Source organism: Miniopterus schreibersii (assembly GCF_964146895.1).
Source record: "Miniopterus schreibersii genome assembly, chromosome: 1".
Lineage (NCBI taxonomy): Eukaryota > Metazoa > Chordata > Mammalia > Chiroptera > Miniopteridae > Miniopterus > Miniopterus schreibersii.
In genome coordinates, this window is record NC_138101.1 from 96,207,772 (window position 1) to 96,232,787 (window position 25,016).

Here is a 25,016-nt window from a genome sequence, read left to right on the forward strand (position 1 = left end):
CACCAGTAAAGCTAAATGAACTATCTCCTCATGTAGTCTCACAGATGAATTTCATAAACTTACTGTTGAGTGACAAAACACATCTCTGAAAAAATATACATAGTACTATTTCATTTATATAAAACATGTAGCCTTGGCTGGTGTGGCTCAGTTGGTTGGGTATTGTCCTATGCACTAGGGGGTCGCCAGTTCGAATCTCAACATGCCCGGGTTGCGGGCTCGATCCCTGGTAAGGGGTGTACAGGAGGCAGCCAATCAATGTAGCACTCTCACATCAACGTTTCTCTCTCTCTAAAAATCAATTAACTATTCTTAAAAAAAAGAGAGAAGAAAAAAATGTGTAAAACCCAATGATATATTGGGGTACATGAAAGATGTGGCAAAATTGTAACGCAAAGGAATAATGCACAGAAAATTCAGAATAGTGATTCCTTTTGGGGGAGGAAAGGAGATGGCATCAAGGAGGGGCATGGGGGACTTTAATGGTACCATTATTAGTCTACTTCTTAAGATGGGTATCTATTATGCATATTATATATGGTTTCTTGCATGTATAGATATTTCATTACAAAAAAAGTAGGGAAAAAGTAGCCAATACAGCATAGCATAAAAATATATATTCTTTATCCAGTATGATCAAAGTACATTCATTTATTCAATAGCTATTGAATAGCTAAGTACAGTTTTGTTATATTGCTTGTTTTAAAACTGTGAATTTGCCCGGCCAGAGTGGCTTAGCAGTTGAGCATTGACCTGCGATCCAGAAAATTGTGGTCTGATTCCCGGTCAGGGCACATGTCTGGGTTGCCGGCTCAATCCCCAGTAGGGGGTGTGCAGGAGGCAGCCGATCAATGACTCTCTCATCATTGATGTTTCTATCTCTCTCCCTCTCTCTTCCTCTCTCTGAAATCAATAAAGACATATTTAAAATAATAATAAATAAATTTAAAAAATAAAATAAAATAAAAATGTGAATTTGTTTCAATAAGAACGATATACATCAGGGAACTATTTGATCTTAAGGAGAGCAATTTCAGTGGGGGCAAATATTGATGGGAGTGGTTCAAGAGAGAATGGGAGATGAGGAAAACAGTGGGTGTAGACAACTTTTCCAAGGCTTTTACTCTAAAGAGTGAAAGACATATGGGGAGGCAGCTATAAAGATGAGCAGAGAAAGATCATAGAGTCCAAGGTATATTAATTTAATCTGGGAGTTTAAACCAGAACGTGTTTGTAGCTGCTGGCTATGATGTAGTAGAGTGGGAAAAGTTGATAATATAGGAGAGTGACAGGATAACTGCAGGAGCAAAGTCCTTGTGTAGAGAGGGAATGGAAGATAGTGAATAAATAGAGAAGTGGAGGGGTTTGTCTTAGATAGAAATAACTTTGTAGATTTGGTGATGGGAAGATAAGGCAGTTCTCTTCAGAATGCTTCTATCAGCTGAGAGTTGGAAGGTGAGGGTAAGGGACTTTGGAAGTTTTTATGGCGATAGCAGAAGGTATGAAACAGTTCCTCCAAAGAAGTAAAAAAGTAAGTTAATTAGGGAAAAGCAAAGGGGTGGCTGGGAGTACTGAGAGCCCTAAGGGAAACCAGTTAAGATGAATAAGTGTGTTTCTCTAGCCACATTTTGCTGCTCAGATGCAGCCATGGCATAAGTGGATAACTGAATTTAACTAGACGAGTATGATGGAAGAAAAGATAGGTAAGGAAGCCATGGGTGTATTCAAAGTAGTGATGACTGATGTTCCGGGAATCAAAGCTGGACAGAGTGAGGACATGCGGTGGTTGGTTAGCAATAAGTTTTACTAACTGATTAGAAGGTCAAAGGATTAAGTCTTGAAGGGAACAAAGAAAGGTTGCAGTGGTTGTACTCAAATAAATAAGCTGGCAAGAAAGAAGGTGGTGGACAGAAAGTGGGATGTTTGAAACCAAGATTTTCAAAGTGTTCATTCAAGTCATTGGTAATAACAAAGTTGAGGGTATGACCATGACAACAGGTGCCTAAGGTAAGGCAGAAAAAATTAGTAAAAGTGAGTTCCAGGAGAGAGACAAAGGAGTTGGGTAACTGTAGATTATACTATGTGGATGTTGAAATCAATAAGAATGATTACTTATGTGAAATGATGAAAAGACAGCCAGCTATAAAAGTCTTCAATAAATGAAATTACTAAAGGAACAGCAGATGATGTTAACAGAAGGGGCATCAAGTAATATAGCCTGAAGGTAACTGCTTGAAATGAGTTGAGGTTTTTGAGGGTGGGAGATGAAAAAATTTTGGAAGTGGCTTTGAGGAGCAAAAAACCAATTACTCAACCTTTAGGGCCTGTGATACATGAGGTATGGGGGGGAAAAACCACGCCAGTTTTGAAAGGGCTTTAGCAAAAACAGTATCCTTAAGCATCAGTCTTATTTCATTATAATAAGCAAGAAGTTGAGGATAAAGAAGATTTTTCTATAATAGAATGTGAATCCTAGAGGACACAGCAAACAGATTTAAGAAGTTAAAAGTAAGTAAAAAGGCTGGGCAATTAGGTTAAATTAGATGGTATACAAGGCCATACAATAATAGTGTAATAAAAATATATATATTTGGGTTTTGTCCCAGGTTCCTAGTACAGAAATCCGGAACTCCTTGGAATTTCCTGGGTAATAGGAATGTCATGGTTTTCATTTATACCTCTAAATTATACTATATGCTAACTTCCAAATTTCCAGCACTGATTGCATCTTTGAGCTCTGCAATCATATCCAGCTAGTACTACAACATCCTTCACTTGGATATTCAATAGGCAATTCAAACTCAGTATTCCAAAACTAAACACATTATTTTCCTTCTTACAATGGCTCCTCCTATATTCTCTCTTTCTCTTGGAATAACCATTCATCATTTAATACCTAACCAAGAAATCTCACTCATCTTTGATTTTCCTTCTCGTTATCCCCTCATATGCATTCAACCAAATTTTATCAATTTGACTTCTTAAAACATTTCTTAAATGAATGCCCCATTCTCTAACTTTATTACTACTTCCCTAATTTAGGACCTCACAATCTCTTGCCTGTACTTTTACAATAGCCTTTTTCCCAATCACTCTGATGCTAATCCTAGTCTCCTTGATATATGTCTGTAACACAGTCAAGAATGATCTAATATACAAATATGATCATTTTACTATCCTCCTTAAAATTATTTTTCAATCCATGTAATAAATATCCTCTCATCATCATAAAACATAATACCTTCTTTGACTTGGCTATTGACCATGGCCTGCTACTTGCTGGTTAAAATTCTATACTTTGAAATACCAAACAGCTTTTTATTTCCTACACAGCCTGTATTGTAACATGCTACTGTGTCTTTGTGTACTTCCTGTGACCTTCCCACTGTTTTTTGCTTGGCCCTTGCTTAGCCTTTAATACTCACCTTGGACATTAACTTATCCATAACATCTTCCCTAAATCCCCCAAATGGGATAAATGCCTCTCCTTAATACTACCATAGAATTCTCTTTATTGCTATATTAAAACTAAGCATTATAATTATCTGTGTAAATATCTGTTCCCTTTACTAAATTATGAACTTGTTAAAGATCCATTATCTAGCACAGTGTCTCATGCACAGGTGTTTAATTCTTTTTGTAGAATTAAACTGAATAATTATTCAGGTTGATCCTAATTTTTCCATTGTTATAAATAAATAATACTGCAATAAACAGCGTTGTGCAAGTGATATTTAAATTTGTTTTCTTATGTTAGATTCTAAAATGAAAGATTACTGGCTCTAAGGATATGAACAATTCTTATGACTCTTCAATAATTTGTTATTATGCTAAATAAAATAAGTCAGTCAGAAAAAGACAAATACCGTATGATCTCACTAATTTGGGTAATCTAATGAACAAAATAAAATGATGAACAAAACGGAACCAGAAACATGGATACATAGCAGGTGCCCAAGGGGAGCGGTGTGGGGATGACTGGATAAAGAAGGTGAAGGAATTAGCTAAACAATATATATGCATACTCCTTGGACACAGACAATAGTTTGGTGAAGGCCAAGGGAGGGGGATGTGGGGTGAGTGAGGTGGGCAATGGGGGGGCGGGGAAGAGGAACACCTGCAACAATGTCAACATTAAGACTTCTTAATAAAAAAAATTAATAAGTAACAGCCCAGCCAGTGTAGCTCAGTGGTTGAGCATCGACCTGTGAACCAACAGGTCACTGGTTCAATTCCTGGTCAGGGCACATACCTAGGTTGTGGGCTTGGTTCCCAGAGGGAGGTGTGCAGGAGGCAGCCAACTGGTATTTCTCTTTCATTGATGTTTCTATCTCTCTCTCCTTCTCCTCTCCTCTCTTCTAAAAAAAAATCAATAAAAACAGTTTTTTTTAAACTAAAAAATAACAATAATAATTTGTTATTTTCAATACTCAAGAGACCAAGAGGCAACTGCTCAAGAGTTTTTAGAACGTAAATTCATATTTGAAATTTAGTGTCATGGTATTTGATTAATATGATTTACTTCATGCCACTAATCAATGCCTTTAAAGAGGAGTAAACAACCCTGGCCAGTGTGGCTCAGCTGGTTGGAGTGCCATCCCATACACCGAATAGTTGGGGTTTCAATTTCCAGTGAGGGCACTGATGATTCTTTCTCTCTCTCTCAAAAAAACAAATTTAAAAAAAAGTCAATAAACATATTCTTGGCTGAGGATTAAAAAAAAAAAAAGTAAACAATTCACATAGTCACCATAACTAATGTTTTTACATGTAGCCCAATTTCAACAATACTAGTTTTAGGCTACAATTAAGATGTACACTAAGGCTTTTTAAAAAGATACAGCCCAGCTGGAGTGGCTCAGTTGGTTGAGTGTTGTCCTGTGCACTGAAAGGGTGCCAGTTCGATTCCTGGTCAGGGCACATACCTGAGTTGAGGGTTCAGTCCCCAGTGTGGGTACATACAGAAGGCAATCAATCGATGTTCCTCTCTCACACTGATGTTTCTCTCTCTCTCCCTATCCCTTCCTCTCTCTCTAAAATCAATAAAGATATATATGTATTTTAAAAATATACAGAATATATCAGTTGACATTGATAAAACATCAATAGTTTCTTACCACTGAGCAGAGAAAGCAATCTACCAAATTTTTGGAAATGGCCAGAAAGAAATCCACAGTATTAAAAAAATATATCAAACACAAACGTTTTCATGAAGCAATCCCATTCAAGGGAAAAGCAAAGGTAACATCCAGTTCTATTTCCAATATATAAGTTATTGCATAATGCTCTAAATCAGGGATTGGTAAACTATGGTTATGGGCCAAATTCAGCCCATCAGCTACTTTCGTAAATAAAGTTTTGTTGGAACCTAGCTATGCTAATTCATCTATGTATTGTCTATGACTTCTCTCATACATGATAGAGTTGAGTAGTTATGACAGAGACTATATGGCCACAAAGTCTAAAATATTATTTGGCTTTTCATTAAGTAGTCTGACAACACCAAGTTATTAGAAAAGAAAGTACTTTTTACCACTGTCATTAAAATAAATTGCATATAAAGTCCATGATTTGTATCAATATCCTACTTTTTCTTATTTGTTTGGTGGTTCTTCTAATTAACTGAATTCATTCAAACCCAATCTTAACCCCAAGTCTCCCTCATCACAGACTCCTAGCTCTCCTCTTTAGCACCTTCTGATATAGCTACCAATAATAAATCCCTCTGACCTGGTATGACTTAAATAAAGATACAAATGGTTTCACAAAGAGAAAAGACATAAAATAGAAGAAAAGTTAGTAAGTAACCAGAAAAGATTAAGTTTGTAGACCTGGAGCAGGGGTGTGAATATTTGAAAGTGTTGTAGAGCAATGGACAACAATGTCATTAAAACCACCAGATAAGTGTTTAGAAAGAAGAGAAAAAAACAAAAAGAAGCAAATAAAAAACTAAGAAAATCAAACTATTTTAAAATTATGGAAACATTTAAAAAGTATAAAACCTATTAATATCAATCCTTCTATTTACCTATCCAAACAGGCAAACAGTCCAGATTTTCCTCCTACTGCACAAAGCACTTTGGGAGCACAGCGAGGTCTTGTCATCAAGACTGTCTGATGAGAGAGTCTATGTTCAGGCATAAAGTGGTACTTTAGGGCTTCATTCAAAAGATGTTTACAAGTGCGATCATCACGAATAAGATGATTTGCTTCATATAACCTAGTGAGAAACTTAACACTTAGCAATGGTAATCGCACACTGTTAAGTAGCTGTGCTAAGTATTTCTGGCGTTCTTGTACATCGTAATTGATCCAAGATTCAAGTGCATAAAAAACAGTCTCTTCGGTAGCTACATTCAAACAGTCATTGGAAACAATTTCATCTAAATCAGCATGAGTAAGCTCAAAAAACTCTTCAGTCTGGCAAACAGCTTCAAAATTCTGGCATATGTATTTAGTGGCTGCTAAATAAAGGTCATGACAACCATACGTCTCTGCAAAACGAGAAATTCCAATACAGTTACCAGGATCAAGTTGGCTTTCAAGAAATGCACAACATTCTTTCAGGACAAGTTTTATCTGGAGTAGGTTTGCTGCTGGAAGGAGAGATTCAACTGTGTCCTGCGAGATAAAAATAGTTCCTGTGTAGGCATATTCCACAATGGCCTGGAGAGCAGTTTCATCAATGCACTGAAACTCAACCTCATTGTTCTCTTTTTCAGAAAGGTTTCCAGTGAACATAGCTTTGAAATATGGGCTGATGCTGGCAAGTACCACTTTGTGAGCATGGATTTTAACATCACCTACTCGAAGAATGATGTCACAGAGTTCGTGATGCTGACGAAGAAGATTCAGACCCTGTAGGAGTTGTTCAGAATGTAAGTGGGTTAAGTTAGCAAGCATGTAGGTTGGAGATGCGTGGTCCATCTACAGAAAAACAAAAAGCACAGTTAATTCAAAATAATCTTGCCATTATGATTTCTCTTCCTAATAGTACAAAATAAATAAGATTTGTTTGTTTGTTTTTAAATACTTTATGCTAAGTATCAGATAGAGGCTTTTAAAGTTAAAAGCGATGTTACTAGTCATATAATTCAACTCATTCAGTATAGAAATTAAGAAACAAAGGCCCAAAGGTTATGTGTTATGCCCCAAACCACAAAGTTCTATTGACAATGGACTTTGGGATCAGAACTCTGCCAACTCTTTTGTTTACCTTCCTTAAATTCAAGTCTGAGCTATCACTGTAACAAAATGTAAATGTGAAAAAAAATTCCCTTAAATGAAAACTGGTTTTGAAACAATGCTAGTAGTTATTTGGCTATTTTCTCAATGATAGTATCAATGCCTGCCAATCTAATCAACAGACGCTTTGATTAGAAAGAAATTTCATGTTAACTCACATACTTTACCCAAAGATTCAATAATTACTTTGATAAAGGGTGCTAAACTTAACAAAGGTACCATTACTGTCAACTAATTCAATGACAACAAAAAATTAATAAATTAATATAGTGAGGACAATAACGCTCACTCACTGATCTAGACCACATCTACTCAACTCTTGAACACAACTTCAGATCATACCCACGCAACCTACTTGCCACTATGTGCTTCTGAAAAATGAAAAAGAATAAAAACAGGAGAGAAGAGATGAGAAGAAGAAGAGAAAGTGAAAGGCATAAGGACTGTGGTAGGCTAAATAATGGCTCCCTAAAAAGACATCCACATCCTAATCCCTGGAACTTTTGAATGTTATATATGGTAAAAAAGACTCTGCAGATATGATTAAGGATTCTGAGATTATCCTGGTGGGACCTAAATATAATTACAGGTTCATTATAAGGAGAGGGTAGAAGATTTGAAACAGACAGAAGAGAAGGTAATGTGACCACTGAGACAGAGAGTACAGTGATGAAGCCACAAACCAAGTAATACTGGCAGCCACAAGAAGCTGGAAGAAGCAAGGAACAAATTCCCCCCTAGAGCCCTACAAACACCTTAATTTCAGCCCAGTAATAATAATTTCAGATGTTTGACCTTTAGAACTGTGAGAGATTAAATTTCTGGTTTTTCAAGCAACTGAGTTTGTAGTAATTTGTTACATCAGTCATAAGAAATTGATACATAGCGCTAGCTGGGTGGCTCAGTGGGTTAGAGTGTCATCCCATAGCCAAAGTTGTGGGTTCCGTCCAAGTCAAGGTACATACAAGAAACAACCAATGAATGCATAAATAAGTGGGACAACAAATCAATGTTTCTCTTCTCTCTCCCCCTTCCCTACCTCTCTCTCTAAAAATCAATAAATAAAAAAAATTTTTTTTTAAAAAAAAAAGGGGAAAAAATAGTTTAAAAAAAAAAGAGATTAACCCGGCTGGGGTGGCACAGTTGGTTGAGTGTTGTCCTGTGCACCAAAAGGTTGTGGGTTCGACCCCCAGTTGGGCACATATGGAAGGCAACCAATTGATGTTCCTCTCTCTCTCTCTCTGTCTCTCTCTGTCTCTCCCTTCTCTCTAACCATGTCCTTGGGTGAGGATTAAAAAAACCCCACAATACATAAATACTTCAAACTAGATCATAGCACCTGCTTAGAATGCATAAAACATAAGATAGCTATACATATAAACCGTTTCCTTCCTATCTCATTCACACCTCAAACACAAGTTATGGAGATGATAAAAAAAGATTTCGTTCCTATTTTTAAAGTATTATGAATAAATTAAAACAGTCCCAACACTATTAAATAATATAAATATTGGCAGAAGTGAGAGAGTACAGCAGTTCATTCCTGTGCATTTTTTTTTTTTAATCCTCACCAGAGGATATGTTTAATGACTTTAGAGAGAAAGTAAGGGAGAGAGAAAAAGAGAGCGAAAGAGGGGGCAGGGGGACACACGACATCACTGTGAGAGAGGAACACTGACCAGATGCCTCCTGTACACTCCCAAACTAGGGATCAAACCTGCAACCTAGGCATGTGCCCTGACTGGAAATGAAATTGAAACTTTTTAGTGTATGTGAAATGCTCCAACAAACTGAGCAGCCCAGCCAGGGCCATTCCTGTGCATTTTTAAGTGGAAATATCCAAATACTGATATTTTTATTTCATCTAGAACTTCATCATTCCACAGTTTTCAATTAAATTTTAAGTCTGTTAACAAACTGTGTTAATATGGCCACCTTACAGCTGATATCACCAACCTCCACTTCTTATCTTTCCTAATAATCCTACACACATCTATCAGAATAATTCTCAATCATGGTAAGAACAAGTCTCAAGAACTCCTGGGTCTACCAGTAGGTACTTAATTCCAGAACAGAATATTGACAAGAAGACATAAACTAGAAGGCATAAGTTTAGACCTGGATCTGTTCTTTTACTTATTATAGTGTTGACCTTTTTAACCTATTTAACTTCTTTTAGCCTCAACCTAATAGAAAAAGTTAATATCTAGACTGAAAAGTGAAAACTGAATAAGGCATGCAGATACAGAAAATAAGTGATGGGATTAAGAAAGCAGGCCTATCTACTTTATGTTCTCTCATCTTCATTTTCCTTATCTATAAAATGAGATAGTAATACCTAAACTATATACTTCACGAGACTTTTAATCAAATCAGATAATGCACACGAAAACACAATAAACTCTAAGAGTTACAAGTATATAGTACTATGCTGAGGCAACAGAGGTGTAACAGTATCAGTGAAGAACAGGGATTTTGGGAATACAGAGTTTTAGTTCTAACTGGGTCACATACTGGGTTACATGAAATTGGTACATTTCTTAATCTAAATATTAACTTTTTCATTTGTAAAATAAGAATACTTCCCATCTATCTCAAAAGGTTACATGAAAATGGTTTTATAAAGTGTAAAGTTCCACACAACTTGAGGTGCTACGAATACAGCACTTAAGTCTTATTATATTAAACTGCCTCTTCCCATGATCTCCACTTTCGCTAATTCCCATTCTTTCCACAATGACTTTTCACTCCAATAAATCCAAGTAATTACTACAGCACTGTACAAATATCTTCTGATCATATGTCAGATTTTGTCTACCATCTTTGTCCTCTCTCACGTTCTTTTCAACCAATTCAAATTCTCAAAGGCTGGGTCAAAATTAACTTCACCTGGAAGTCTACAAGCATTGAAAACTTCAATTCTTTACATGCAATTAATTTAATTATGTGTGCTGTTTTGTGAAACAAACCCCTCTCAATTCCCATTTGTCCAGTTTAATGAGAATGTTATTCAGACTGAAAAGTGAAGAATAAACAGGAAAGGCAAACGGATAAAGAAAATAAGTGAAGAGATTGAAAAAGGAGACCTAGCTAATGTAATGAACAATAAGGGGAAATAAAAAATATATTAATTGGAAAGGAAAAAAATAAAACTGTCTTTGTTGGGAGATGATGTGATTGTCTATATAGAAAATCCAAAATAATCAGCAAAAAAACTTCTGGAACTACTAAGCAATTATGAAGATTGCAAGATACAAGGATAATACACAAAAGTCAATCACTTTCCTATATATCAGCAATGAACAAGTGGAATTTGAAATTAAAAACATATTACCGTTTAAACTAACACCTAAAAAATGAAATACTTAGGTGTAAATCTAACAAATTATGTATAAGATCTATATAAGAACTTTAAAATTCTAATGAAAGAAAACAAAGAATTAACTAACTAAATATGAAGAGATATTCCATGTCCATGAATAGACGACTATTATTATGATGTCAGTTCTTCCCAACTTGAATTATAGGTTCAATGTAATCCCAGTCAAAATTCCAGCAAGTTATTTTGCGGATATTGCAAACTGATTCTAAAGTTTATATGGAGAAGCAAAAGACTCAAAACAGCTAATTCAATAATGAAGAACAAAGTCCATAGGACTGACACTACTTCAAGAATTATTGCCATAGCACATTTGGCTCAGTGGTTAGAGTGTTGGCCTGTGGACTGAAGGGTTTCAGGTTTGGTTCTGGTGAATGGCACATACTTCAGTTGCAGGCTCAACCCCGGCCCCGGTCAGAGCACATGCAGGAGGCAACCACTGGATGTCTCTCTCTCACATCGATATTTCTCCCCCTCCCCCCCCACCTTCCACTCTCTCTGAAAAGCAATGGAAAAAATGTCCTCAGGTGAGGAAAGGATAAAAAAAAAAAAAAAAAGAATTATCATAAAGCTATAGTAATCAATACAGTATGTCACAGGTGAAAAAACAGACAAGTAGGCCAATGGAACAGAATGATGAGCCCCAAAATAGACCCACATAAGTATAGTTAACTGATCTTAACAAAGCAGCGATGGCAATACAACAGAGAAAAGAGAGTCTTTCAACAAATGGTGCTGGAACAACTGGATACTCATTCTTCAAAAATATGAACTCAAAATGGATCATAGGAGGAGATTAAAGATGGCGGTGGATTGAGTGGATGCTACACTGACACTCTACAGGGACCAAACTGGAATTACAACTAAAATATAGAAAAGCCATCCTGAACAATCAACTGCAACTGAAGATGAACTAGAGAGGACCCTCATAACCAAGGAGGAAAAGTGAAGACCACATAAAGATTGGTAGGAAGTGCAGAGGCGCTAGAGGGCTGGCTGGGCTCCCACAAGAAGCAGCTGAAGGTCCAGAGGGATATCTCAGCTGGGGTGGGGGAGTGAGTTCCCACAAAGGACTCGGGGGTCCAAACCCCAGGCTGGGCTTCCCAGCCAAGAGCACCAGAACTGAGAAAGGCACCTACATAACATCTGGCTGTGAAAAGCAGCCAAGTTTCTGTCTTCCAGGCAGAGACAGCTGGAAATGCAGGCACCCTCTTAAAGAGGCAAAGCACAAAGTTTCGTGTGCAGCTACTCACCTTGGGCTCCAGCAGAGGGAGGGCAGAGTGGACTGCAGCTGTGTAAGGAGAATCTAGGGCCGTGGGCTCTGGAGATAAGAGCTCAGAGGCCACCCCTCTGGATTCCTATGCCCAGTCATTCCCCCATACTGCTGAAGACATCTTTCACAGGAAGACATTTACCTTGAAGCAGCTTTTGCCTGAGGGGGAAACAATTGTGCCACCCTGTGGAAAACCTCCACTCCACCCCTTGGAGTTTCTGTAGCCTGAGGTTCATTAAGAGACTGATAACGATCAGCCACCCCACCCTGTGGAGTTTCTACAGCCTGAGGCTCATTAAGAGAATCAGATTAATCAGCCTGCAGGCAGAGGCAGACCTCAGAGTGCTTTGAGTCTCTGCCAGATCTGCTTCTGGACCTAGCCCTTGAAAAAGCAGACTTTGGTGTACATCTTGGTCCTGTCCAAATTCACCCAACCCCAACAGAGGGGACCTCAAGCCATGGGTTGTTGGTAGCTCCAAACAGGGTACTCAAGGCCAGTCACAAACAGTGTCTGACACTGGCCTGCACCAGAGACTTTCCAAAAAGACTGAGAGTCCAAGCTGGCCTACCGAATACATAGAAATGAACCCAAACAGGCAGCCAAAATGTGGAGACAGGAAAAAGAACCTCAAGTGAAAGAATAAGAGAAGCCTTCAGCAAAAGAGCTAAATGAAATGGAGATAAGCAATCTATCAGACATAGAGTTCAGAATGCTGATCGTAAGGATACTCAACAGGAAAAAAAACACAAAAAAGATATGGAAACTATGGAAAATGACCAGTTGGAAATGAAGAATGACATAGCAGAAATAAAGAATACACAGGAAGAAAAAAACAACAGATTAGAAGAAGCTGAGGATGGGATCAGTGAATTAGAAGACAGAGTAGAAAAAAATCACTCAATAAGAGATCTAAAAAGAAAAAACAATTAAAAAACAGGAGGACAGTCTAAGGAAACTGTGGGAGAACATGAAACATAACAATAGTCACATCATATGAGTGCCAGAGAAGGTCAAAAGTAAGCAAAGGTTACAGAACCTCTTTGATGAAATAATGGCAGAAAACTTCACTGACCTCGTCAAGGAAAAAGCCACACAAGTTCAGGTGGCACAGAGAGTCCCAAGCAAGAAGAATCCAAAGAGGCCCACACCCAGACACATCATAATAAAAATGCCAAAAATTCAAGACAAAGAGAAATATTAAAGGCAGCAAGAGAAAAGCAATCTGTTACCTACAAAGAAGCTCTCTCCCATAAGGTTGTCAGCTGACTTATCAGAAACTCTACAAGCATGAAGGGAATGGCATGAAGTATTCAAGGTAATGCAAAACAAGGACACGAAACCAAGACTACTCTGTACAGCAAGGCTATCATTCAAAATAGATGGTGAAATAAAGAGCTTCCCAGACAAAAAAAGGCTAAAGGAGTTTATCATCACCAAACCAGCATTGGAGGGAATGATAAAGGGACTGCTGTAATTAGAAGTAGAAATAGAAACATTGTAAGAAATGTTAAAGGGACTGCTGTTAATAAGAAGAAATAGAGAAACATAGGCATACAGAATTAAAATGGCAATAAACAAGGACCTATCAATAATAAACTTAAGGAATTTTAAGAGAGAGAGCAACAGCAATACAGTCACAGTGGGGGACTTTAACACCACACTGACTTCACTGGATAGATCTTCCAGACAAAAAGTCAATACAGAAATAGTGACTCTAAATGGCACACTAGATCAGATGGATTTAATTGATATTTACAGAACATTTCACCTCAAAGTTGCAGAATATACATTCCTCTCAAGTGCACATGAGTCATGCTCAAAGACAGACCACATGTTAGGACACCAAACAAGTCTCTACAAGTTCAAGAAGACTGAAATCCTATCAAGCATCTCAGCACAATGGCATGAAGTTAGAAATCAACTACAGTAAAAACACTCAAAAACATTAAAACACATGGAGGCTAAATAGCATGTTATTAAACAATGACTGGGTTACCAATAAGATCAAGAAACAAATCAAAAACTTCCTGGAAACAAATGAAAATGAAAACATAACAACCCCAAATCTATGGGACACAGTGAAAGCAGTCCTATGAGGGAAGTTCATAGCACTATAGGCCTACCTCAAAAAGCAAGAAGCCCGGCCGGGTATGGCTCAGCCGTTGAGCATAGACCTAGGGTCCAGGTGATCAGGGTTCGATTCCCGGTCAGGGCACATGCCCTGGTTGTGGGCTCGATCAATGACTCTCTCATCATTGATGTTTCTATCTCTCTCTCTCCCTCTCCTTTCCCCTCTCTGAAATCAATAAAGATATATTTAAAAAAAAAAGGCAAGAAAAATTTTTAGTAAACTATCTAGTCCTACAACTTAAAGAATTAGAAAGTTCCCCTGTGAAGCCATCTGGACAAGGGCTTTTGTTTGCTGGGAGTTTTTTATTACTGCTATAATTGCATCAGCTGTTATTAGCCTATTCAGGTTTTCTGATTCTTCCCGATTCAGTTTTACATGATCTCACTCATATGTGAAATCTAATAAACAAAACAGACTGAGAAACAAAATAGATCCAGAAACACAGAAGCATGGAACAGACTGATGAATCTCAGTGGGAAGGTGGGGGTGGGGGAGTGCGTGGGAAGAGATTAATTAAAAGAACTTACATGGATATATGCACAACCCTTGGACACTGAAAATAGTGTGGTGAAGGCCTGGGGTGGTGGATGTGAAGTGGAGGGGATTAATCGAGGGGGAAAGGGGGATATCTATAATACTTTCAACAATAAAGATAAATTAAAAAAAAAAAAAAGGATCGCAGACCTAAACATAAAACAAAACTATAAAACACTTAGAACACAGAAGAAAAATCTAGATGACCTTTGGTACAGCAATAACTTTTTAGGTATGATATCGAAGGCACAATCCTTAAAAAAGAACTAATAAGCTGGATATCATTAAAATAAAAAACTACTACTCTGGGAAATACAATGTGAAGAGAATGAGAAGAGAAGCAACACGCAAGGAGAAAATATTTGTAAAACACACATCTGATAAAGGAATATTTAAACAAAGAACTCTCAATATTCAACAGTAAGAACACGAACAACCTGATTAAAAAATCGATAAAAGACCTAAACAGCCACCTCACCAGAGAAGATATACAGATGGCAAGTAAGCATATAAAAAGATATTCAAGTTCACATGTCATTAGGGAACTGCATATTAAAACAACAATGAGATACCACCTATTAGAATGGTCGAAATCCAAAATATCAAGAATACAAGATATTGGAGAGGATGTGGGGCAATAGGAATTCTCACTCATGGCTGGTGGGAATGCAAAATGGTACAGTAACTTTGGAAGACACTTTAATCGTTTCTTCTAAAACTAAACATACTCTTAGTATATAATCCACTAATTGCCCTCCTTGGTATTTACCCAAATAAATGGAAAACTCTGCCCACACATAAAACCTCCACATGGAAGTTTATAGGAGCTTTATTCATAAGTGCCAACACATGGAAGCAACCAATATGTACTTTAGCAGATGAATGGATAAACTGCGGTGCATAAGAGACAATGAAATATTATTCAGTACTAAAAAGAAATGAGGTATCAAGCCTTGAAAAGACATGCAGAAAACGTAAATGCATATTACCAAGTGAAAGAAACCAATCTGAAAAGGCTACATACTGCATGATTCCAGTTATATGACATTCTGGAAAAGGAAAACTGGAGACAGTAAAAAGATCAATGGTTGCGAGGGGTTAGGGGTAGGAAGAAACAGTCGAAGCACACAGGATTTTTAGGGCAGTGAAACTGCTCTGTATACTACTATAATGGTAGATATGTCATTATACTTTTACCAAACCATAGAATGTATAATATCAAGAGTAAACCCAGAGAGGAAACAAGATGGCAGCGTAGGAAACAGCTATACCCGCCACCTCCCACAACCACATCAAAATACAGAAACACCACCCCTCAGAACCTCCTGAAATCTAGCTAAACAGAAGCGCTACAACGAGGGAACTGAAGGAGCACAGAGACCGGTAGAAGGGGCAGAGACAGGGGGCAGATCAGGTCTGAACTGCAGAGAGGCAGCCGAGGTCCCACACCCGGTGCTGCTGTTTAAGCCCAGGAGGGATATCTCGGCGGTGGAGGTTTCCCGGAGTAGTGAGGGGTCCCAGGCCCACATCAAGCCCCCCAGCCCAGGGCTCCAGGGCCGGCAAGACAAATCCCCACAACTTCAGGCTGTGAAAACCATAGAGGACTGTTGCTGAGGGTGACTGTTGCGGAGGGTGCGGGAGTCCCAGGCAGCTCCTCTTAAAAGGCCCGCATATGGACTCACTCAGATATGCTCCCTCTGAGCCCAGCTCCGGGCAGCAGCTTGAAAGGAACCTGGGACACTTGGTGAGGAACTAGCCTGTCTGAAATTGGGGTGAGAGGTGGAGGGGCAGCTTCCTCCCAGGCAGAAGAGCTGACAGAGGTCACTGCTCCTTTGGCAAGCCCTCCCCCGACAGAGCCTGCAGGCAGACACCATATTTGAATCTCCAGTGCTGGACTCACACCTTTGGCCCCACCCTGGTGATTCCCCAGACCCCGCCCCCTGCACTTGCAAGCTCATCCAGGCCATTTCCAGTGGCTTTCCTATGGCTAGTGGCCTCTTGAGCATCATGCTTAGAACTTTCCTAAAAAATCTCTGAAACAAGCAGGAGTGTGCCCCATATGGATTGATAAGCGGCCCCAGGCCTGGCACTACTGGCAGCCTATATTGGTTTAAAGCTTGGCCTCTCCTAGACACCTCCAAGCCCAACATAAGTAGCAGCCAAGTCTGGTTAGCTGTGTAGCTCATGCTGGGTGGCCCTGGGCAAGGCACTGGCAGAGGTTGACTCTGCACCTCCTGGGAGGCCCCAGAGACAGGGCACCTGGTGGCCAGACTTGACCATGCTGGATTACAACCCTACCACATCCACGAATGACACACTCAAGGGGTGCACTTGATGAACACCAAAGCTCCACTGAAGTAAATCCTGCTCCATAGGGCTGTCTCCAGCACAGCAGCTCTTTGGCTATAGTTGTGGCAGGTCCTCACAGCCAAGTGGCCTGGGGGGTCAATTCCTCCCAGTAACACCAATAGCAACCAAGGCTCAACTACAACAGGACAGTGCACACAGCCCACACAGGGGAGTACCTAGAAGGCCCAGCTCAGGTGACTGGGGAGGCTGAGCCACTGGGCCCTACAGGACACCTACTACACAAAGCCACTCTACAAATTCCAGGACATAGCAGCTCTACCTAATACGCAGAAACAAACACCAGGAAGAAGCCAAAATGTGGAGGGAAAGAAACATGTCACAAAGGAAAGAATAGAAGAAATCTCCAGAAAAAGAACTAAACGAAATAGAACCAAGCAAGCTACTAGATACTGAGTTCAAAATTACGGTTATAAGGATGCTCAAGGATATTAGTAAGACTATTAAGGAAATAAGTGAGACCATTGATGACTTAATAAAGTACCAGTCAGAAATGAAGGCTACACGAACTGAAATGAAGAATAATTTACAGGGAATCAACAGTCGAGTAGAGGACGCTGAAAATCAAATCAGCAATTTGGAACATGGGGAAATAAAAAACATCCAACCAGAAGAGCAAAAAGAAAAAAGAATCCAGAAATATGAAGATAGTATAGTCTCTGAGACAACTTCAAGTGACCCAACATCTGTATTTTTGGGGTGCCAGAAGGAGAGGAAAGAAAGCAAGAAATTGAAAACCTATTTGAAAAAATAATAACAGAAAACTTCCCCTACCTGGTGAAAGAAATAGACTTACAAGTCCAGGAAGCACAGAGAGTCCCAAACAAGAGGAACCCAAAGAGGCCCACAGCAAGGCACATCATAATTAAAATGCCAAAGGTTAAAGACAAAGAGAGAATCTTAAAAGCAGCAAGAGAAAAGCAGTTAGTTACCTACAAGGGAGCACCCACATGACTGTCAGCTCATCAGAAACTTTACAGGACAGAAGGGAGTGGCAGAAATATTCAAAGTGATGAAAAGCAAAAACCTACAACCAAGATTCCTCTACCCAGCAAAGTTATCATTTAGAACTGAAGGTCAGATAAAGAGCTTCACAGATACGAAAAAGCTAAAGGAGTTCATTACCACCAGACCAGCACTACAGGAAATGTTGAAGGGTCTTCTTTAAGAAGAAGCTAATGAACAAAAGAATTTGAAGAACTAAATAGATCCAGAGACACTGACACATGCAACAGACGATCATATTTCAGACGGAAGAAGGAAGGGGGGTGGAGGATGGGAAGAGATTAACCAAAGAAGTTATATGCATATATGCATAACCCATGGACACAGTCAATAATGGGGTGAAGGCCCGGGAAGGGGGTGGGAGCGAGGTGGAGGTGGAAGAGGTCAATTGGGGGGGGAAATGGGACACCTGTAATACTTTCAACAATAAAGATAAATAAAATTTTAAAAAAAAGAGTAATCCCAAAGGTAAATATTGAACTTCAGGTGATAATAATGCTTCAGTGTAGGTTTATCACGTGCAACAAATGTACCACTCTGGTAGGAGATGCTGATAATAAGGGAGGGTATGCATGTATTGAGGCAGGGTATATAGTAGTTATCCCTTATCTGCAATTTCACTTTCTGTGGCTTCAGTTACCCCTGATCAAACATGGTCTGAAAATATTAAATGGAAAATTCCAGAAAAAATAATTTGCAATTTAAAACAAATTGCTTGCTGTTTTGAGTAGCATGAAAAAATCTTGTGCCGTCCCACTCCAGCCCACGTGGAACATGAATCATCTCTGTCTAGCATTTGTACACGGTATGCACTGCCCGCCCATTTGTCACTTAGTAGCTATCTCAGTTATAATCAGCTGTCCTGGTACTGCAGTACCTGTGTTCAAGCAGCATTTGTTTTACTTAATAATGGCCCCAAACTGCAAGAGTAGTGATGTTGGCAACTCAGATGTGCCAAAGAAATGCTCTAAAGTGCGTACTTTAAGTGGAAAGGTGAGAGTCTCAACAAGGAAAAAATTATGCTGAGGTTGCTAAGATCTACAGTAAGAATCTTCTATCTGTGAAACTGTAAAGAAGGAGAAAGGAATTTGTTTTAGTTTTGCAGATGACATGAAGCTGCAAAGTACAGCAAAAACACTAGATAACAAAAGAAGGATCCAAAAGAACTGACATTTAACAAGAAGTCCAAGAGGAATAAATATTAAGATTCTATGGTAGATTCCAAAACAGCTATACAAGTAGAGAATAAGAGAGAGAAAAAACTCATCTGTAGGATGTGTTTAAAAGACTTAGTGATTTTAATTTTTGTACTACTAAGTTTATGTAGGTTTAAGCTGCATTAACAAAACTATAATATACAGACCTAGAAAGGAGATATTCTTGCTTTGCTACGAAAATGTCACACCACATCTGATGAAGAGAAGAAATTAAAATTATGTGTAATGGGTAATGAAACTGAGGACACTGAGTATGAAAATAGGATAATTCAGAGTATCATGTGAAAAACCAAGGGGTTAAAAGTTACTCAATAATAATAATAAAGGGTTGTTTTGAGGATTAGATGAGTTTATACATACAGGGTGGGGCAAAAGTAGGTTTATAGTTGTTCGTATGGACAATACTACAATAATTAATAAATTGTAATACAAGAATAAACTGTTGTGCAGACTCACAACTGTAAATCTACTTTTGCCCCACCCTGTATAAAGTGCTTAGAATATGCCTATCACTCAGTAAGCTCTTGATAAATATTATCTTATTTACCAATAAGTTATTACTAGTAAATTTTTTAAGTTATCTGGTTAAAAGGTATTCTGCTATGTTATATCTATCATCTCCCACTACTAGGAAAGAAATCCACCCTGTACTATTGACATCCTAGGCCACACAAAGTATTGCAAAATTATTGATTCTTAAATCAAGTTAATGACTTATTGGTTAGATTCATTTTTTAGTACAAATAGGAAGCATATAGTGATAGATCCTTAAACTAATTTTCGTGTATCCAATTCAAGACTGGTAAATTGCCATTAACATATGATATGAGAGCATGATATAATATTGATTTGTAAATATACATACACACATATCTATGTACACACAACATATCAACACACATAATGTGTTTTTTAATTTTAAGAAACTGGGCTCTGGAATCAGGCTCCTAGGATTACCATATTGTTTCAGCTATTTAATAGCTATGTGACGCTGGGAAAGGGATTTTTAAAAAATTTTCCCATCACCATTTATCCCCCCTATACCCTCGTCTAGCTCCAATCTCCTCTCCCCCAATTACCGCACTGTTGTCCGTGTCTATGAGTTCTTTCTCTTTTTTGCTCAATCCCTCCACCCCCCAGGACCCCCCCGAAAATGATCTTAAAAATCTCAGTTTTCTCATCTGTAAAACAAGGACAAAACAATACACACAAACACACAATAATTACTAGATACTATTTATTATTATCATTATCATCCTTAAAAGGCTTTGTTTTTGCCAGTTAAACCCATGTGACTCCCTTCCATGCTTACCAAAAAAGGAACAAGCTTACTATTAAGCAAACAAACACAACCTGGTCAAGGCCAAAGTCTGACTAATTTGACCAATCAAATATACCATGAGCCATTTTTAAATTTAGACAGCTTACTACTTACAGACAGTGAAAAGAAGAGTAAGCCAAAGACTAAGCTCCCCAGATCCTTGTTCCACAAACCAAAAAGGTCAACACCAAACAAAGGGAGCTGGATAACAGCAATACAAATTATAAAGAACCCAACCAAATAAGACTGCAGCTAAACAGTTTTATATTCTGCAGCTCTATTCTGTGGGATGGGAGAAACAAAAGCCCCAGACCTCATCACAACCAGGGAGTTGAAGAGAAACTGTCTCATGACAGACTTCCAGGGGTCACTGAGAGGCAAGTGGGAGATGACCTTATAAAACCAGCTCTTTAAAGGCCTCCCATCCTCTGTGTTCCAAGAGAATCACAAGGTATCCCAAGACACAGATGTAAGTTTGGTCCCGCAGTCTAAGCTTTTGCCTATGTGGACACATACAAGGTGACCAGGATGCCATAATTAACCTGTTTTCCTACACATATGCCCTGTATAGTATTTCTCCTTTATGTCACTTTCCTATTTCCTCTCCTCCCCCAAATAATAAAAACAATCAAAGTTTTAAAAACCACTCAGAGAAAAGGTACCACTAAAAATGACTTTGTAAAAGAGCAACCATACACAACTTCTATCATTGTGCTGCATACAAATGACATGATATTCTCTCCCTTTAAGAACAATTGAGAATAAAGTTTAAGTAAAGAGATCGTACTTTTAACATTTAACTGAAACAATTCAAACTAAAAACTTTAAAAGGGCAAGATAAAAATGGGGAAGTTTAAATGAATTACACTGGAGGTTTGCTGTAACATAATTCTTAAAAATTTTAATTTGAGCCCAGCCAGTGTGGATGAGTGGTTGAGCAAAGCCCATGAACCAAGAGGTGACTGGTTTGATTCCCAGTCAGGGAGCATGCCTGGGTTTCGGGCTTGATCCCCAGTAGGGGCATGCAGGAGGCAACTGACTGATGATGGTTCTGTCTCATTGATGTTTCTTTCTCTCCATCCCTCTCTCTCTAAAAAAAAAAATAAAATAAATAAAAAAAATAAAAATAAACAGATTCAAAAGTCTGAAAGTGCTATTCTTATTTAATTTTTTTTTTAATTTGACCCCTTTCCTTTCTCAAAAAGTCTGACTTAAGAGAAATACACAGAACTTTAACTTTTTAAAACAATGGCTCTCAAAATATAATCCTTGTACTAGCAACTTCAGTATCACCTAGGACCTGACAGAAATGCAAATTCCTAAGCCAAACTAAACATCTAAGAAATGAGAAACTATACAGTGAGGAAGGGATAGCAATCTGTGCATGCTAATGTTTGAGAACCAGTTAAACTATTTCCAGCACAAGTGTAACAGTTTAAAAATTATTGTAAACTATAACTGTCACTTCTTTAAAATTATAAATTACAGCTATATTTGGTGACTATATTTGGTTCTCAGCTATTTACCCATAAGTGGCTAAAAATAACTCAAAGAAGCAATAATTTCTAATCTCAAAAGCCTACCTTTTGTTAGTTTGACACTGTTTCATTTATCTCAATAACAACCTTGTGCAGAAGGAAGGGCAAGTAACATGGAAAACAGGAAGAACAGTGAGTAAAAGTATGAATCTTAGAGCCAGAGAGATTTGAGTTCAAGTCTGCATTTCACTACTTAATAGCAGTATGAATTTGGGCAAATAACTTATTCTAAACTTGAACTTTCTCATCTGTAAAATTTGTTGTGGATTAAATAAAATGTTTGGTTTGGAGAAACAAGCCAATGGAAAATAATAGAAAATAAAGAAATAGATCACTTAACATATGTGGATTTAGTTTATAATCAAGGCAACATCTTAAAATCAGTGAGGAAAAGAGGGACTTTTAAATAACTATGTTGAGATAACTGAATAGCCATATGAAAATAGACAAAATTAGATCCCTTCCACATTAGGGTAAATTCCTAATGGACCATAGGTATCAATGTAAAAAATGAAATCATACAAGTATTAGGATAAAATAAAGTGAATTCCTCTATAACCTGAGATTAGGGAACAGTTTTCTAACTATGACACAGAATCCAAAAGCAATAGGAAAAAAAATAGATCAAGCTGATTACAGTTAAAACTTTGAAGAGCTAAAGATATTATAAGAAAAAATATAAACGAGATTGAGAAAAGTATTTGTAACATATATAAAACATATCAGTAATATACAAAACATTTCTAAAATATTCTAGCCCTGTAGAAAATATAAGCTGAAGAAATGGTTTAAAAATGCAAATGGTTCTTAACTATATGAAAATTGCTCAACTTCACTTAATAGAAGTAAATTAAAACTACATAGAGTTAATGCCCTCTTTACCACATACTCTGTTGGTGAAGCTGTGACAAACAAGCACTCTCACGCATTTCTGAGGGAATGTTAAACAATATAAAACCTCTGGAGGTAAATCTGGCAAATATAACAAAATTACATTTGTATTTACCCTTGACCCAACAATCCTACTCCTAGGAATTTATCTTAAAAATACACTGGTAGGTCCGACTGGAGAGGGTCAGCAGTTGACCATCGACCTATGATCTAGGAAATCAAGATTCGATTCCTGGTCAGGGCACATGCCGAGGTTGAGGGCTTCATCTCCAACTGAGGGGAGTGGAGGAGGCAGCCAATCAATGACTCTCTTATCACTGATATTTCTCTCTCTCTCTCCCCCTCTCCCTTCCTCTCTCTAAAGACGTATTTTTTAAAAAAATACACTGCCAGCCCGGCTGGGCGTGGCTCAGTGGTTGAGCATTGACCTAGGATCCAGGAGACCGAGGTTTGATTCCCGGTGAGGGCACATTCTCGGGTTGCAGGCTCAATCCCCAGCAGGGGGAGTGCAGGAGGCAGCCGATCAATGGCTCTCATCATTAATGTTTCTATCTTCCTCTTCCTTCCTCTCCTTGAAATCAATAAAGATATATTTAATAAAATAAAAAGTTTGTTTCCTGAATTGTTTCTAATTTCTCTACACTATTCTTTCTCTCTCTCTTTAAAAAAAAGATACACTGGCAAAAAGTATATAAAGACAAATACATAAAGCTAAAAATGTTAAACTATATAAAACCTCTGGAGGTAAATCTGGCAAATATAATAAAATTACATTTGTATTTACAAATTACATTTGTATTTATATAATAAATAATATATTTTTAAAAGGTTACAAATTTGTAAAAGCAAGAGAATAAGGCTTTATGCTTCTTAATTTCATACTTGAGACACCAAAAAGCAACTGACCAAGAATTTTATTTCATTTATTTATTTTTTTAAATATATTTTTATTGATTTTGGGGGGGGGGCAAGAGAGATAGAGAGACATCAATGATGAGAGAGTCAGAACATCCCCTACTAGGGATTGAGCCCTCAACATGGGCACTTGCACTGACTGGGAATCGAACTGGACCTCTTTGTGCATGGGTCAATGCTCAACCACTGAGCCACACCGGTCAGTACTGGCTAAGAATTTTAAAACTCTAACATCCATCAACAAAAGAATGGGTGAAGAAAATATAGCATATCCACACAATGAAGTACTATGCAGCTGTGAAAAGGAAAGAGGTATTCTGTATATACTACTCTGCAGAGACTCCCGGATCCAAACAAGGAAGAGAAATGTGTGTATAGTATGTCACCATTTAGCTAAGAAAGAGAAGATGACAAATATACACATCCCATTTATAAAAAAAAAAAGGAAATAATAAATAATATATTTTTAAAAGGTTACCTATAGGAGAGAAGAAATAGAGTGAAGGGGATATAGAAGCTAGGCATCTTTGAATATACTCCATTTTATAGATTTAATCATAGAACCAGGAAAGCATTTTACATAATTACAAAGCAACATTAAATCTCAAAAACACAATCCACAAGAAATACGAAAATAAAAAGAAGCAAAGGAATACAGTGTTCATCTAGTTAGTGGCCTAACCATTCCAAATAACTTTAAAACAGTAATTTAGGGTGGAGGGGATCAATGGGGGGAATGGGGACATTTGTAATACTTTCAACAATAAAGATAAATAAGTAAATAAATAAAACTATTTATTTATTTAATATACTATTAAAATACCAGTAATTTAATATACCATCCCTAGTGGGATATGCTCCCCCTCCAGAATCTTACACCATTTAAAAATAATCACATTATTGGCAGAAGTGTTATTTGTATTCTGAAACTGTTAGGTATATACTGCCACAAATGCATAACTATGAGACATTTCTAATTCTGTCATCCCTCGGGTCACTGTGATCTGGGATTCTCAGGTTGGGAGAAAAGAGCTAAAGGGTAAAACTGAGACATTAAATATAAACCTTGTAGTCAGATTTTGAATAAAAGTATCAAAACAAATATATATAAAAACATGATTTATATATGCTAATACATAATATACAAATATAACATAAAATACATATAAGATGCCCAGCCAGGCATGGCTCAGCAGTTG

The 25,016-nt window shown here is 37.8% G+C and overlaps 1 protein-coding gene across 3 annotated transcripts in view; it reads right to left on the reverse strand.

Moving 5' to 3' along the window:
* KLHL28 (kelch like family member 28) overlaps positions 1-25,016 on the reverse strand; it is a 40,605-nt gene that overhangs the window by 8,627 nt on the left and 6,962 nt on the right. For all 3 annotated transcript variants that reach the window (XM_081117648.1, XM_081117649.1, XM_081117650.1), the window contains one exon: positions 6,029-6,927. In XM_081117648.1, the coding sequence (XP_080973774.1) occupies positions 6,029-6,927 (899 nt within the window). The remainder of the gene's footprint in view (positions 1-6,028; positions 6,928-25,016) is intronic.